General features: G+C 38.9%; 1 protein-coding gene across 4 annotated transcripts; it reads left to right on the forward strand.

Annotated features, from left to right (window-relative positions):
- The first annotated feature begins 246 nt into the window (after nucleotides 1-246).
- Nucleotides 247-16,910, forward strand: TXNDC9 (thioredoxin domain containing 9). 4 transcript variants are annotated; one of them, XM_022599303.2, is made up of 6 exons: nucleotides 247-371; nucleotides 3,403-3,621; nucleotides 5,365-5,483; nucleotides 8,165-8,419; nucleotides 10,796-10,947; nucleotides 16,417-16,910. In XM_022599303.2, exons 2-5 carry the CDS (start codon nucleotides 3,433-3,435, stop codon nucleotides 10,911-10,913), a joined length of 681 nt encoding a protein of 226 aa, XP_022455011.1. In that variant the 5' UTR covers nucleotides 247-371; nucleotides 3,403-3,432; the 3' UTR covers nucleotides 10,914-10,947; nucleotides 16,417-16,910. The 4 variants fall into 4 exon arrangements, with proteins under 4 accessions (XP_022455011.1, XP_022455010.1, XP_022455013.1 ...); XM_022599302.3 differs by lacking the exon at nucleotides 16,417-16,910 and having other exon boundaries at nucleotides 10,796-11,376; XM_022599305.3 differs by lacking the exon at nucleotides 16,417-16,910 and having other exon boundaries at nucleotides 255-353; nucleotides 10,796-11,376.
- The last annotated feature ends 374 nt before the right edge of the window (nucleotides 16,911-17,284 follow it).

Below are 17,284 nucleotides of genomic sequence, written 5' to 3' on the forward strand. Positions count from 1 at the left end.
GCCTAAGAACGTCAACTCCAGGCTGAGCACTAAGAAACTACAAACTCCAGCATACATCGCTTCCTCGCTCTCTGGGCTGTTTACTCGGAGGGAGGGAGAGGTTGGGCCACCTCGGTTCCGGGCGGTGGGGCGGAGAAGGGTGGGGGAGGGGCGCACGCGCAGAAGCGCTCACCGCACGCACGTCCCCTCCCTTCCCCCCCTCCACTTCCTGGGGCGTCGCAGATTGTATCGCGTGAGAGCCGCGGCCAATGAGGAGGCGGAAGTGACGGCCGCTCCCCAGTCCCCCGCAGCTGCTACGAGGCTGAAGCCGGAGTGGATTGCTCTTCTGGAGAAGCTGGTTCCTCACTTCCCAGGTATCACCGAGAGCTCAGGTGAGGCAGAGAGTGGTGTGAAAAAGCCGGCCATGCATCTCGGTGCTGATGGAGACCCGGCTGCTCAGCCTCCTGCCTGGGCGGGGGAGGGGCGCGGCTCGGGCGAGGGTGTCCGCGCCGCGGAGGAAGCTTTGGCGCATGCGCCCCGGGAGGCGTTGAAGCCGGGACCACCTCAACTCTGCCCTCATCTGTCTCCGGGGGCGCAGGGAGTGGCGAGGGTACTTTTGGGAAGCGGCTGGCGTGCAGTTAAGGGTGAGGCCCCCTGGTTGTTTTGGCGGGTGCATGCCGGGGGATCAAGGAAATGGCTAGGTGATTTGAGGACAAGTCCCTGCTCACCATTCAGTTGAACTGAAAAAAAGAAGCTTGTTGTTTGGGGAATGAAGTTCCCAGGATACCTGCACCATCTCCTTTCCCCCTTTCTGAATGCGGTGACCAGCACCACCTGCCCGCAGAGCAGCCCTTGTTAATCGTTTCTCCTCCCAGTTATCCAAGACTTGAATTCTGAGCTCAGCCTATAAACCTCTAGGGATAAGCAACCGCTACGCCCCTGGTAAAGAACAGGATCTGACATGCAAGTCAGTGTTTAATGTCGAGTTTTCTGCCTCATCTGGCCCCAGTCCTGAGTCACAGCCTTACGTTTTTCTCAGGAGGTAGAGAATGTGAAATTCATTTGCTACATTTGAAATACGGCTCCTTTAAAATTTTATAGCGTTTATGAGGAAGTTACATTTGGGGGTTTTTTTAACCGGAAATACTTTTGAAACTTAACGATAATTTGAACAAAAGTTACGCACGTTCCTTCAACAGTTGACAAACATTTTTTGTGCATCTGCAGTGTGCTCAGCACTGCTAGCTCCAGGAATACAAGGTGAAATCGAGTATGCTTTTTTAAAATTTATTTATTTTTGGCTGCGTTTGATCTTCGTTGCTGCATGCAGGGTTTCTCTAGTCCCGGCGAGCGGGGGCTACTCTTCGTTGCGGGGCATGGACTTCTCACTGCGGTGGTTTCTCTTGTTGCGGAGCACGGGCTCTAGGCACGCAGGCTTCAGTAGTTGTAGCACGTGGGCTCCAGAGCGCAGGATCAGTAGTTGTGGCTCACGGGCTTAGTTGCTCCGAGGCGTGTGGGATCTTCCCGGACCAGGGATTCAACCCATGTCCCCTGCATTGGCAGGTGGATTCTTAACCACTGCGCCACCAGGGAAGTCCCCAGTATGCTTTTCAAAAGCTTCTTTTCATGTGTAGAAAAATGGAATCAGAGGCGAAGTTTGCAAGAAGACTGTTTCTCTTCACTTCAACATTTATAGAGGGTCTGGTGGGCCAGGCTGCGTGTCGGAAGCTGGGTGAATAAGCTCACAAGTTTATTCAGATTTTTGAAAGTGCTTCAGTAGTGGTTGCAAATGTATCACATAACTAATTGAGATGCAACAGCCTCCTGCTTTGATAGGCAAATTATAAATTGAAATTCAGGGCTACCCATAAAACATTTGATTTTCTACTAGCAACAATAATACATTTCTTCTAAAATATGTAATTGAAATAGATAACAAGGACCTACTGTATAGCACAGGGAACTCTATTCAATATTCGTAGTGACTTAAATGGGAAAAGAATTTGAAGAAGGATACATGTATATGTATAAATGAATAACTTTGCTGTACACCTGAAATTAACATTATAAATCAACTATATGCCAATATAAAATAAATATGTAATTGAGAGAGATCTTCCTTTCTAATCTGAATTAGATTTTTTTTATATTCATTTATTTATTTATGGCTGTGTTAGGTCTTAGTAGTTGCGACATGCGGGATCTTTCGTTGCGGCATGCAGGCTCTTCACTGCAGCACAGGCTTCTCTCTAGTTGTGGCGCTCAGGCTCCAGAGCATGTGGGCTTTGTAGTGTGCGGCACACAGGCTGTCTAGTTGAGGCATGTAGGCTCAGTAGTTGCGACTCGAGGGCTTAGTTGCCCCGCGGCATGTGGGATCTTAGTTCCTCGACCAGGGATCGAACCCACGTCCCCTGCACTGGGAGTTGGTTTCTTTACCACTGGACCACAAGGGAAGTCCCTAGATTCTATTTTTAAACTCTTATCTTACATAGAGGATTGATGGAAAAATCAATATTCTTTTTAATATTTGTAGTGTTAATATTGTTTGATCTCAAAGTTAAGAACACTGAGTGTCAGTAAATCAATACCAGTATCAATCTTTGTGGCCTCATAGACTTTATTAGGTAATGGGAGAACAGGAATGGAAACTAAAGCTTAGGGAACATCAGGCAGAGTTCTTTACATAAGTTGTAATGAGCTCTCTTCAGAGTTAAACGAAAATCATTTAGGCAGAGATGAAAAATATGTCTTTTGCTCAACTCTGCTCTATGTTGAAGCAAAGTTTGGTGTGTATATGTGTGTGTAAAACCTCACTGCAGTTAAACTTTATCTTGTTCACAGTCATTTCTGCTTTTCTTCCCTTTTCCTTTGGTAAAGAACACTGTCAATATACAGCACTAGGTTTAATTTCGTCATTCCTTTCTGGTCTGGCGATGGTCTTAAAGATTTGTCTTTGCTTTAGGGTAGTAAAACACAAACTAAATCAAAAGCACCTAAACTTTGGTCTAAATCGTTTTTGAGGAGTGTAACTATAATCCATTGAAAATTAAATTTTAAAACATTTAAATAAAAATTCTTAACATGACGTGCTTGGTTGTCAGCAGAACACTTTGTGGACTACAAATTATATACTTGCTAGCATTTTTGAAACTAAGAGAAAGCTGTCTTATTTATTTATTTATTTTTTTGAGGTACGCGGGCCTCTCACTGTTGTGGCCTCTCCCGTTGCGGAGCATAGGCTCCGGACGCGCAGGCTCAGCGGCCCTGGCTCATGGGCCCAGCCGCTCCGTGGCATGTGGGATCTTCCCTGACCAGGGCACGAACCTGCGTCCCCTGCATCGGCAGGCGGACGCTCAATCACTGCGTCACCAGGGAAGCCCCTGTCTTATTTTTTTTCTCTAACTTTGTAAACCTTCTCCCCAGCATCAAGGCTGAACTGTACCATTTAGAAGAATGGAAGCGAATGCATCTGTTGAAATGTTTTCAAAAGTCCTAGAGAATCAGTTGCTTCAGACCACCAAGCAAGTGGAAGAACATTTGGATTCGGAAATTCAGAAACTGGATCAGATGGATGAGGATGAGTTGGAACACCTCAAAGAAAAGAGACTCAAGGCACTGAGGAGAGCTCAGCAGCAGAAACAAGTAACCTCTCTGCCCTGCTTTCTGAAATTGCTCTAACAGTATGCTTCTAACAACTTACATATACCCGTGCTGCAGTAGTCACTTGTAGTTCTTAGGGTGGTTTGACCTCAAAGTACCTAATGCCATTAAAAATTTGCCCAGAAAAAAGATTCGTTTTAAAGACACATTCAGAATTAGCCTGACCAGTGTATTAACCACAGTCAAGTACAGGAAACACGTGCCCGGGATAATCTTCTGAGTTCAGATTTGTGTGGTTGAGGAGAGAGTGGATGAGGAAGAACCCTGGGAGGAATAGGGGTCAGTGGGTTCCCTTTCAGGTGGAGTTATGAGAAAGCCTGTCATAACTTAGCTGTGCTCAAAGCAAATGCGTCATTAAGGAGTGTATTTGAGAGTTTAAACTCTTTATGGAAGCTTTACCAAAGAAATAAGGAGAAAAATATCAGGGCCTCCGGTAGGTCTCAGCTCAGTGTAAGCCAACATGAAATGTATAGATACCAAAACTGGTGACGCAGTCTCGGCTGTGTTAGTGTAAGCCCAGGGATGGCACTCCTGCCCCTTTCTAGTTGGACCACTTCTGGAAGACTGTTCAGAGGAGGACAGCCAGAAGACGAGGAAGTCTAGAAGTCATTTCATATGAGAAAGTCAAAAGCAAATGGAAATGTTCAATGTGAAGCAGGGAGGACATAGGCGATGTAGGATATTTGAAGGGCTGACGTGAAGGAGATTAGAATTTCTCTTTCTCATCTGAGGTCCAAGCTGCGATCCACAGCCCACTGTTCTGGATATACTGTGATTCAGTGTGAGAAGACTTTTCTAAGAACAGAGAGTACATATACAAATGCTTTTTAAGCACACCTGCCAGACACTGTTGTAGTTATTTTCACGTTGTCCATTCACAGTAACTCAATGAGAGAGTTGCTTTATGATCTCCACATTACAAATGAGGAAAGTGAGACTCAGAAAGGGCAGTGATTCAAGCCCATGCCTTCTGCCTGCAAGTCCAGTCCTCCCTTTTATTAAAACCAGCTCATGAGAAAGGAAACAAGCTTCCAGTTGAGGGGACCAGCTTCCTGCCACAGGAAAGGTTAAAGAAGCTGAAATGTCTGTCCGACATGGATGATAAGGGTTGATTTATTGATTTGGGGAGTTGGATTAGGTGACTTGCGGGATCTTTGTTTCTGGACACCACGTGAAGACAAACACCTTTTTCTTCCCAGGACACTACCCATTGATGGCCAGTACAGAAGAGGTTTGCTGTCTCTGAGTTAGTCATCAAAAGCAAACAGGGCTCCCGAGCTTCAGAGCTGCAGTACCCGCCCCCTCCCCAAAGACAGATTGGCTTTATCTCACAAGCATTATTTTTTAAAGCTATGTAGTAACTTAGATCAAATGCTTCTGACTTTAATAGTTTCAGTGCAAAGAAATTAAGTAGATGGTTACATTCTAAGTCTCTTTGTAGTCTAAATTTTTACTTTCGAAGTTCTAAGAAAACGTATGTTTTAAGTTACCAAGACAGATAATCATCGTAAATATGAGCCATGCTGTGGAGATAGTCACGGCCCACAGACTGTATTTGCATTGACACTAGCAACATAGGAAAGTACATCACCGAAAGGAATTCGTTTCTCTCTAAGATAAAGTCAGCTTGATTACAAAATATTATAGTGATTTGGACATAAAATATAAAGTGATATTGAAAGAGATATTTCAAATGTGTGATACTTTCCCTTTTCTCCAAATCAGGAATGGCTTTCAAAAGGACATGGGGAATACAGAGAAATCCCTAGTGAGAGAGACTTTTTTCAAGAAGTCAAGGAGAGTAAAAAAGTGGTTTGCCATTTCTACAGAGACTCCACATTGAGGTAATTTGTTTCCCTCAGTGACTGTTCTTGAACATGATGAGATTGTTGAATAGAGATACACTGACTTAGTAGAGAAATTAAGAAAAATATAAAAGGAAGTAATTCCTAAGTTGTCTCTTTGTACTAGAATTATATTAAAGTTAAGCAATCATTAAAGATTAACTTAAAAACCAGTGTCATACAAAAGTACAAACTATAGAAGATCAGTATTTCCATAGAAATGGCTATTTCCTGAACTATATTTTCACTAGCTAATTTTTAAAACATCTTAGAAATGAACACTTTAATTTTTTTATCAATGCCAAAAGAATTCTACTTTTGTCCCTACTATTATGATACAGCCACAGTGTTGGAAATGGGGCCAACACCTAAACACCAGCTTTGAATTCAGTCACTTCTTCTCAACTTGCAATTCACCGGGAGACTGTGGCTTGACCAAGCCTTTCACCTGAAGCAGAGTTGCGGCACCAGGCATGGCTGGAAGGACAATGAAGTGATTTCTATTAGATGAACCCAGGCCTGCCAACCTCTCTTTGGAGGCAGATCCCTCAAAGTGAAAATAGCCCCAGAAGAGGTTACATCTTAAACCAGAGGACTCAAGCCTTTTTTTTTAGCCCCCAAATTTGAATACTTGCCAACATTTAAGTGTTGGCAAAAAAACTTTTAAATGTTGGCAACTAATCAGATTTTAGCATTTTTTTTTTAAGTATCAGATAACTTGATAACAGACCTAGAATGTATGAAAGCAATTCACTGATGCCAAGTAGCCCCTGCCCCCCTTAGACACACACTCCAATGCAGAGTCTCTGTTATTCCCTGGGATCCCAGCCCTGCCCTCTTTTTGCATATCCATAGCCTGCCTGGCCCTTGTCTTTGCCTCATCACCCAACAATGTGGCTATTAGTTAACACCTTTCAGGGACTGATTGCCTGGGATTTATTGACTAAGAAAATAAAGATGAAAGAAAATAACTAAGATGATGAAATCTCCTATAAGGGAAAGTGGGAAAGGGATTAGGAAGGTAAATAGAAGATTGATATTATTTGTCCACTTATTTATTAGATGTCTCTGCCCACTAGATTGTTAGTTTTGTGAAGGCAGAGGGTTTGCCTTTGTGTCGTGTGGCCCACTGTGCTCTGGGTTCCTAGCCACAGAGCAGCATTGACTACACATAGTAGGTACTCAGTAAGTATACTTGATGGATTTATAAACAATGCAGCGCCAGCAGTACTTACCTTAAAACAGAACTGAAAAGTCAAGATTGAAATGGGGTGATAGAGATATAGATAGGTAGATATCAAAGTTTCTAGCACATAGTAAGCTAGATACTTCGTGTTGTATAAAATCCTGGAGCATTCATAATCACCGTTTGAGGTAAGTACGTATAATTCCTGTGCTTCATGCGTGGACACCAAGACTTGGAGAGATTAAGTGACCTACCTAACGTCACTCAGCTACTAAATGATAAAAGAGGATTTGAACCCAGGTTTTAAGCCTAATGCTGTTTTAGCTACACCATAACTTCTGGATTTTTTAAAAAATGGATTAATTGACAAGTGGGACACAGACCTATTTAAAATAGATTCTGTATTACTCCAGTAAAACAATGGAGTTGATTTTTGTACAAATCTTCAAGAACGTATTTCTCAAAATGATTTGTCACTTGTTTGGAACTTCATTCAAAAACAGCTTATTCCCCTGCCATTTTCACTAAAATCCCATTGCTGCAGTACGTGGGTGATATGTAAAAAGAATCACTCAGAGGTGATGATGCATCAAGGTTATAAGAAACTCTGTGGACCCAAACCTAACTCAGGAAAAACTATACCAAGAAGTACCCAAAAAGCCTACTAGTAAAACCAGCTATGAAGCGTTTGGTGTCTTAGTCATCGAAAGCAGTAGTTCTCAAACTTTGCTGGGCATGAGAATCACTTGCATGTTTCTCAGCTCAACTCCTAGAGAATTTTGATTCATTTGCATATTTTAAAAGTTGACTGTAATAATCACCTCTGGGTAAGAACTACTGCTCAAAAGATTATTACAGTAGTCTTTCAGAAACACTAGAGGGTTGGCCAGTTTAAAATATAATTTAAAGAAAATATCGCTTTCCACTTTTCAGGTGGCTTAATAAAGGTTACTGCTGGTATTTTTCATACCGTAATGACCATATTTGTAGCCCTTAACCTTGATATGCTTCTCACTAACAGAGTTGCACAGTTGGAAGGGTTCCTTCTCAGTGACACCATTCAGTCTTTCTTAGTGACTTCCGAATATGGCAACACATGTTCATTTCTAATTCTGAGAACTGTCTTCCCAGTTCTGTCAAGTTCAGATTTGTCACCTATGAGATGCCAGGAAACATGCATAAGGGAAATGACAATTTTTTATTCTTAACCATGAACATGACAACTTTGTGAACCACTTAAGGCATAAGTTGAATACTTCGTTTTTTATAAGTATCATTAAGGGAGATCTAACTTTCTAGAATATGATATCATGAGAGGTAGAAAAAGAGGTACCTAACCTATGAAATGGAAATGAGGTTATCTGATCGAAGCATAGGTTGGCTGCCAAATTATCAGATTCAGAAAAGCTAAAAACTTAGATGTGCCTTAATATTTATTTTGAAAAAGAAATCTGTTGTTTTTAGCTTTTGATTTTCTATGTGTTGTTATTTATAGGTGTAACATACTAGACAGACACTTGGTGATACTGTCCAAGAAACATCTTGAGACCAAATTTTTGAAGCTGAATGTGGAAAAAGCACCTTTCCTTTGTGAGAGACTGCATATCAAAGTCATTCCCACGCTAGCACTGGTGAAAGATGGAAAAACACAAGATTTTGTTGTTGGATTTTCCGACCTAGGAAATACAGATGACTTCACCACAGAAACTTTAGAATGGAGGCTGGGTTGTTCTGATATTCTCAATTACAGGTAACTTTTAGTAAACTATCAATTTATATTAATTCACATATCCAGTTGATTTTTTAGAGAATTTTTTTATGTTAACATTTATTTTATGGAACTAAGATCTTTAAGCTGAGATGTAGAAAAATTTTCACAAAGGAAAAGCATATTTCTTAAAGTGTACATTAGCACGATCTTACAGCAAAATCAGAGTTATAAATAAAATTGATCTTGGACCTTGGAGTCCATCTAACTATAAAAGTTTTCAAAGTTTCCAGATCCTATGGAATCTAATTCTCTGTTAATCTGGAAACCCAAATGACACTCCAGAAGAATTGACTCCTTCCTGATTTAAACGAGTTTAATCAAATTGATAATGACTTACATTAATCTTTGAAAGTAGATATTCCTGTATCACTTGTAGAATCTGATAAAACATATAAAATCTCATCTCTATGCTTAGCTTAAATTACTTACTCTGGGAAACAGTCTCAGAAAACCATCTGTTGATAAAATCCAACTTCCATTTTCCGCTTATCTCTTTGTCCACTTCTCTAGACAAATAATTTATCTAATTCCACAAATCAGAGCATATCATCTTATCTTTTGTGCCTGTTTTTGATTTGCAAAAATAACAGGTGAAATTTTCCAGTTATTCCAGTCAGAGTGCCTTTTGATAAGTAGAAAGCTCTCTCATCTTTTTACTTCCCTTCCTCCTTTATCTCTGAATCTCTCCTCCACATGCATAAATCATTCCTACATTGTAGTGATTGATTTTGGAGTTTTAGGTTTTATTTTCTTAATATTAAGTAAAATGTTAATATTAAATAAAATTATTTTGAAGTGATTTCAAACTTTAAATAAGTTGGAAACTAGTACAAAGAATTCTCGAATTCTTGTATATCATTGACCTGTGTCCCTCAGTTTTCAACATTTTATCTTTGCTTTATCGTTCTCTTTCTAGATATATATAAACTTTTTTTCAGAACCATTTGATTGGACGTTGTAGATATATTGTCCCTTTACTCCTAAATGTTTCTGTGTGCATTTCCTAAGAACAGGAACATTCTTATATAACCACAGTACAATTTATTAAAACACAAAATACATAGTTTACAGACCTTACTCAAATTCCACCATTGTCCCAATGTCCTCCATGCTGGAAAAATGGGTTCTGTGTACTTACTATGTATTTTTAGTTTCCATTAACCTGTAGCAACTTGTTCCCCTCCTTTGTTTTTCAATACTTTAACATTTTTGAAGAGTACAAGCTAGTTATTTTATAGAGCATATCCCAGTTTGTTTCAAAATTAGATTCAGATTCTGCGTGTTTTCCATAGGTGTATTATGGAAGTGATGTTGTATTCTTTCTTCTCAGTGTACCATATCAGGAGATATATGATGGTTTGTCTCATTGCTGGTGGTGATAACTGTGCACTGGTTAACCAGTTGTCCACCAAGCCAACTGGTGATTTAAGGAAGAACTTCTCCAGACCCCACATTAACTTACTTCTTCATGTATCTGTATTAGAATGGGCTGTGGATTCTTTTATTCAGTGGGTTATAGTCTGTCGCTGTTATTATTTACTTTGAAGCTCAGATTGCCTCAAATTTGGCCAATGAGAGCCTTTCATACTGGCTTCTGTGTCCTTTTGACACATCCCCATAATTCTTTGAGCACTTTCTTTCTGGTGCACGTAAGGTCTTTTAGGGGGCCTCGTGTTATACTCTCCATAGGAACCGGCTTTTTCTCCGAGACGCCATGGTTCCTTTCAGTGGCAAATGATATTTCAAAACCAAGATCTAGCTGCCAGGAATATTTCCAGATATTTTCGAAATATTTTTCAGGCGTCATGAAAAGAGTTCCATACTCTTTTCTATCTTTTCTTGATAGTTCATGATAGAACTCTTTTCTGAGTTCTATCATGGGTTAATGATAATGAATTCCATGAGTTTTGTTGGTGTCTATAGAGATCTAAGCATTAAAAGATGTTAAATAGAATCAAACCAGTCATAACAGGCTATCAAAAATAGAGCATGGTTTTCCTGTGTCATTCTCAGGAAAGAATCTAATACAGATTCAGCATACCCAAAACAGATAAAAATAACCGACCTCCTTCTGTGCTTTTTCAGTCAGAAATTTTGTTGGTGCATCCCGTGAAATGTTAATCAGTAATTAATGATCAGAAAATAAAACGCTGATCTAAAGCATTTAGTAGTACATAGTAAGGTTTAAAACTACTAACAGTGTAAATAATATACCTCTTCCTTGACCCCAACATTTGAAAGAAAATTTTACTCTATTCCTTGTGTTACAGTGAGGATAGATTTTTGTGCAGTTTAGTATACCAGCTGTACTAAATCATACAGAATAAGTGTTTTTCAAATTTGCTTTCTTTTCAGTGGAAATTTAACGGAGCCACCATTTCAGAGCCAAAAGAAATTTGGAACAAACTTCACAAAGCTGGAAAAGAAAACTATTCGAGGAAAGAAATATGATTCTGACTCTGATGATGAATAATTCTTTGTAAATCGTCTCCTGACTTCAGAATTAGGTGTGTTTTCTAAATTCTGTTGATTTCAGTACATTCGTCTCCTCATGGTCACATTCTAGAATTTTATGCAGTTGCATCACATTGAAAAACATCTGTGATATTTTCTGTGTGGGGCTCGTGTTTAAGTTGAGGAGAACTTCTGAGTTCTAAAATTATCTGAGTAGCGTCTGGATTCTCTATTTTTGAGATTGGTTTTATCACAATATGATTCTTACGTTTTTATACCATTCACAGTTGTGTTTTTAATCTACTGGATTGGAAATAGAAATTCAGCACACTATTCCAGGACTAATTCTTACCTAGCATTATTTACTTTATAAAGAGGTCAAGTAACATTTACTGGTGTAACAGACTGCACTTGTAAATGATTAGAAACACTCTTTACTTCTGGAATATATTTAAAGAACTATTAAAGAACTGTATTCTGTATGCCGCATGGTGTTGTTGAGTCAACTGATGGCAACAGAAAGCTTTTTCAGGTTGTGAACATACTGCCTTATTTAAAGGGTCTTGATTGCTTATATTTTAAGACATGTATTAAACAAATCAAGAAGCACTTTCGAAATGGCAACATGAGGAGACGTACAGACCCCTCAGTGAAATAATCATAACTGGTAAATATTTTTTTAGAAATTAAAGTCTCTGGAAATTGTCATAAGAGCACACAGCAAACAGAAACATTTATCCAAGAAAATACTCAATCCTGGTAAGAATAGTGAGTCTCTGTGGTATTTGAACCATGACCCTTGCACCCTTCCTCCCCTCATCTCCCGGTCTTGGCCTACAATGTATCCCTAGGAGGAGCAGACTGCTAGCATCTCTCATTCCCCCAAGGTCTGTGTTGCAGAAGCTCTGTTGCAAGCAGCAATAGCAAAGAGGTCTGAGCCTTCCTTCCTCCACCCAGTCCCCACTTGTAGCACAGAATATCTACCCCAGGAATACTGTTTTCTAATCACTGTTGCCCTGGCGTACTCATAAACTAGAGCAATAGTGATTAGGGTGGAGGTTCTATGGAAGGAGAGGCAAGCAGAGAAGATCAGGGGCTGCCACCCACTGCTCTACTTACAGACTACTAGCAAAGCCAGCTACTCTCCCCATCCCCAATGCTGGGGGAGTAGCACAGAGGTTCTGCCCAGTGGGAGAAGCAGGCTGTAAAAACAGCTTCCATAGCATTCCCTAAAGGGACTGACTTTATTTAGAACAGAGAGAAGTTGAAGCATAAGGATGCTGCTGCAGACAAAGGAGATTTCAGGTGGGGTTGGGGGTGAAGTAAGAGGAGCCTGGGATCTCCAGGTTAGCAAAACAAGCAGAAAGGAAGGCCAGTGAGAATTTCAACAGAGAATGAAAGAGGAAGTTCAGAGTAGCCCTACAGTTGGAACAAACCTCAACAACTACAAAAACCTAAATTCAATTAGATTGAACTGTGTGGCAATTTATGTCCCAGGACATTGTCAAATAATAGAGAGGTCCACCAGCAATTAGTGGATGTTAACAGCACAGCGTGATAACAGTGGAGACAGACCAACTAAAGCTCTTGCAGGGACGGCAGGGAAAGAAACAGCAAGAGAGCCCTGCTAAAACTACTGTCCTTGGGGTTGAGGGGAGGTGTCAGCAACACTGCATATGCCCAGGCGACGTACTGCAACATCAGAGGCCATACAATTCAGGGTAAGTGGACTTAGCCAAAATGGTCCAGCTAAGTCACTAACCATATAAGCAAACAAGCCCTGGAGAAGGGAGTATGAGTCTCCAGAACTGCTGTATTATGTAAAATGTCCAGTTTTGAACCAAAAAAATAAGATCTACAAATAAACAGGAAAGTGTGACTCATACATGGTGGGGAGAAAAGCAATAAAAAAAATTTTTTTTTTAAAATTGACTTTGAGTGGGTACAGGTATTGGAAGCAGACAAAACCCTCAAAGCATCTCAATATATATACATACATACACACATACACATACTAAAACCATGCTGAAGGTAAAGGAAGGTATAATATTCCTTCAAAGAATATTAATGGAGATAGAAATTATTTTTAAAGAACCAAATGGAGATCTCTGGACTTAAAAAGTATAATAACTGCAATGAAAGATTCATTAGAGGGACTCAACAGTAGCTTTGCAGTAGAAAGCCAATGTGGGGATTAATCAATATAGATAATGCAGTCAGAAGAACAGGAAAAAAAAAACAGCTTCAGAGAAATATGGAACATCAACATATATGTCATGGAAGTGCCACAAAGAGAGGAGAAACTAGTGAGTAGAAAAGTTACTAGAAGAAACAGTGCCTAAAAATCTCAAATTTGATGAAAAGCATTAATCCAAGAAGGTCAGGTTCTGAAAATAAAAGGATCCACACCCGGACATACCAGAATAAAAATGTTTAAAGACAGAAGAATCTTGAAAACAGAAAGAAAAACCACTAATCATGTACAAGGAAACCACATTAACAGTTGACTTATTAGAAACAATGAGGACCTAAGTCAATGGAAGGACATGCCAGGTGCTAAAAGGAAAAAACTCAACCAAAGAGTTTATGTCTAACGAAACAGGCTTTCAGAAATGGAGGCAAAATGACACACAGATTTTAAGAACTCATTCCCAGGAAACCCACCTTACAAGAAATGCTAAATGATGTTTTTCTGTCTGAAAGGAAGTGAGACCCCACAATTATTCACACCCTTACCAAAAGTCAATGCCAATTAAAATGTAAGAAATTATAAAAGACATTGTAACAACTTATTTTCCCTTATTTCGGCTGATATAAAAGCAATTGTATAAAACAATATACATATATATATAATTGTGGTGTTGCACCTATAACATGGAAACGTATATTTGCATATAACACCATAAGCAGGTGGGAGCAAATATTTCATACTTCAATAATGAAACAACAGAAAGCTAACAAGAAATTGTGAATTAAAAGGTTAATTTAAAAAATCTAAAAATATATTCAGCTACTTTAAAACAATATTATAGAAAGTATTATATGTTTAACATATAGTGATGCAATGTGTGTAACAAATGCTATACAGCTAAAGTAGATTCTGACAAGATGTACACTGTAAGTCCTAGGGTATCCATTAAGAAAATAATTCCCAAAATATACAGAAAAATATTATTAAAGAACATAAAATATTACACTAGAAAATATTCACTTAAACCAGAAAGAGGAGAACACAGGAACATAGAAGATGTAACGTATAGAAGACAAAAAGGTAAAAGGACATGTAAACCCAACCATATACATAGTAACAATACATATGAGTGAATTATTACTCATGCCTAACAATGATTAGGCAAAGGTTGTCGGACTGGATAACAAAAACAAGACTCAACTATATTCTGTCCACAGGAGACACACTTTAAAATCCAAGGTAAAACTACAATGAAAAAGCTATACCATGCAAGCACCAGTCAGAGAACTGGAGTGACTAAACTAATAGACTTGAAAATAAAAGCTTATTACAGATAAAGAGGGTAGTAATTTTATGATAGAAAAGAACCTGTCGGGAAGCTATAACAGCGTAAACATCTCTGCACCTCACAACAGAACTCATGTTCTTGACAATTCTGTATTTTGCTGCAAGAATTCTGAAGCAGAACTTGATAGAATTGAGGGGAAAATAAGACTATTCAGCAATACTAGTCAGAGACATGACCCTGCCTCCCCTTTAAATAATGAATAGAAAAACTAGTTAGAAGATCCACAGGGAAATAAGACTTGAACAGCACTATAAACCAACTACTTAACACATCTATAGAACATTCACACAATAGACAATTCTCAAGATCACATGGAACATTCTCCAAGATAGACCATATGTCAGACCATAAAAAAGCCTCAATAAATTGAAAAAATATTAAAAGTCGTAAAAGGTATGTTCTCTGACCACAATGGAATGAAATAAAGACAAAACTGAGAAATTCAAAAATATGTAGAATTTAGTGAACTCTTAAATAACCAATGAGTCGAAGGGAAAGTTCACAAGATAAATTAGGAAATCCTTTGAGCTATATGAAAATAAAAATGCAACATACCAAAACTTATGGGCTGCCACTAAAGCACCATTTTCAGGGAAATTAATAGTAAACACCTATATTAAGATTAAAAGATCTCAAGTCAATGATCTCCCACCTTAAAATACTGGTAAATGGGAAATTTATAGTAGCAAACACATTTTAAAAAGAGGGAGACTTCCAGTTTCTGGTCCAGCATGTAAGAAGCTTGGAAGTCACCATTCCATCCTAACAAGTAAAAAGCTGAACAAACTGAAAAATCAACAACTCTTCTTATATCCATAAGAGAAGTTACGTCACAGGGAAAACCACTGTTCCTAAAATTAGACCAACAGATAATATAGAGAATTACAATTTACTGGAGCAGCAATCTCCTTGGGAACCAGTGCCAGGGTAGGGACACCTCGACTATAGTTTGATGAATTTCTGGAGGCTCAGTGTGGACAAGTCAGACTTAAAACCTCCAGGGGAACTCGTTCATCAGGGGAGGGGAGACCCTACACTTGTGAGTGTTATCTCCGGGATCTCTATCGGATTCTCAAAATGAATGTCAAAGAAAAATCCCGTCATGGTTCTGTCGGGGTGAAGGGAAAAGGAAGCATTTTGAAATATGCCAGAGCATTCTGTTCTCCTTAATAAGGTCTGGCCTTCAGACCAAAACCTAACTGCCCTGGGGAAGGGAAATACCCAACCCTAGTCCCGATTTACCATCCTGTCCCACCTAAGACGTGAGGAGAAAAAAAGCATGAGTGAAGTTCACCGTCCAGAAGCACAGGCTCACTAAAAGTCGGAGACATAATCATAGGAATAAAATGTTTTTGCTCCTCCCAAACCTTATCACAACACTACTAAAGGCCTGTTTCCAACAGTTCCTCTTACCCAGTACATCATGCTCAGCTATCAAGAAAAAATTAAATGACAACAGTAAAAAAAAAAAAACAAAAAAAACCCCCACAATTTTAAGAGACAGAGCAAGCATAAAACCCAGACTCAGATATCACAGAGTGTCAGAATTATTAACTAGGATTTTTAAAACCATGATTATTATGTTAAGGGCTCTAATGGATAAAGTAGACCGCATACAAGAACAGGTGGGCAATGTAAGCAGAGATACCTAAAGTTTAGGAAAGAACAAAATAGATACTAGAGATCAAAAACACTGTAACACAGATAAAGAATACTTCTGATGGACTTATTAGTAGACTAGTAGACATGGATGAGGAAAGAATATCTGAGCTTAATGATATTGCAATAGAAACCCCCGAAACTGAAAAAGAGGGAAAAAGCGGGGGAGGGCTAAAAAAAATAAGCAGAAAATCCAAGAACTGTGGGACACCTATAAAAGGTGTAACATAAGCATGGTGGGAATACCAGAAGGAGAAAAGAGAAAGGAACGGAAGAAATATTTGAAACAATAATGACTGAAATTTTCCCAAAAATTGATATCAGATACCAAACCATGGATCCAGGAAATCTCAGAGAACACCAAGAAGGAAAAATTCCAGACAAAACAAAACACAGAAGCCTTCACTGAGGCCTATCATTTTCAAACTACAGAAAAATCAAAGATAGAGAAAAAAATCCTGAAGGAAGCAGAAGGAAAAAATACCTTTCACTCTTCTGTAGGTAAGTTAAGAATTACAGACTTCTCCTCAGTAACCATGTGAACAAGAAGAGAATATAGTGAAATGAAAATGTTGGGAGAAAAAAGCCCACCAACCTAAAATGCTGTACCCTGGGGCATTACCCTTCAAAAGTGAAGGAGAGATAAAGGCCTTTTTGGACAAACAGAATTGAGGAAAAATGTTGCCAGTAGACCTGCCTTGCAGTAAATGTTAAAAGTTCTTTAGAGTGAAAGAAAATAATGTAGGACGGAAAATTGGATCCAATAAGGAAAGAAGATCAGAGAAGGAATATGTAAAATAAAGACTTTTTTTTCTTCATTGTTCTAAAGATGACAATTTGTTAATAAGAGCAATACCTTATTCGTCTATGTATGCTTGTGTGTGTAAACACATATGCTTGTGTATGCTTATGTGTAAGTGAAATGAATGACAGCAATGATGCAAGGGATAGAAGAGAGAAATTAGGATTATTTTGTTATTATAAGGTATTTACAGTACCTGTGAAGCAGTACAGTGTTATTTGAAATTGGATTTGGGATTAGTTGTAAACGTATATTGCAAACTCTACAGCAAACTCTTAAAAAAAATAGTATAACTAATATGCTAGGAAAGAGAAAATGGAATCATAAAATGTTCAATTAAAGCCACAAATGACAGAAAAAATGTGGAAGACAAAAATAGGGACAAAGAAC

The sequence above is a fragment of the Delphinapterus leucas genome, chromosome 13, assembly GCF_059928025.1.
Source record: "Delphinapterus leucas isolate spDelLeu-1000000601 "Yukka" chromosome 13, BTC_Dleu_Yukka2, whole genome shotgun sequence".
In the NCBI taxonomy this organism is placed as follows: domain Eukaryota; kingdom Metazoa; phylum Chordata; class Mammalia; order Artiodactyla; family Monodontidae; genus Delphinapterus; species Delphinapterus leucas.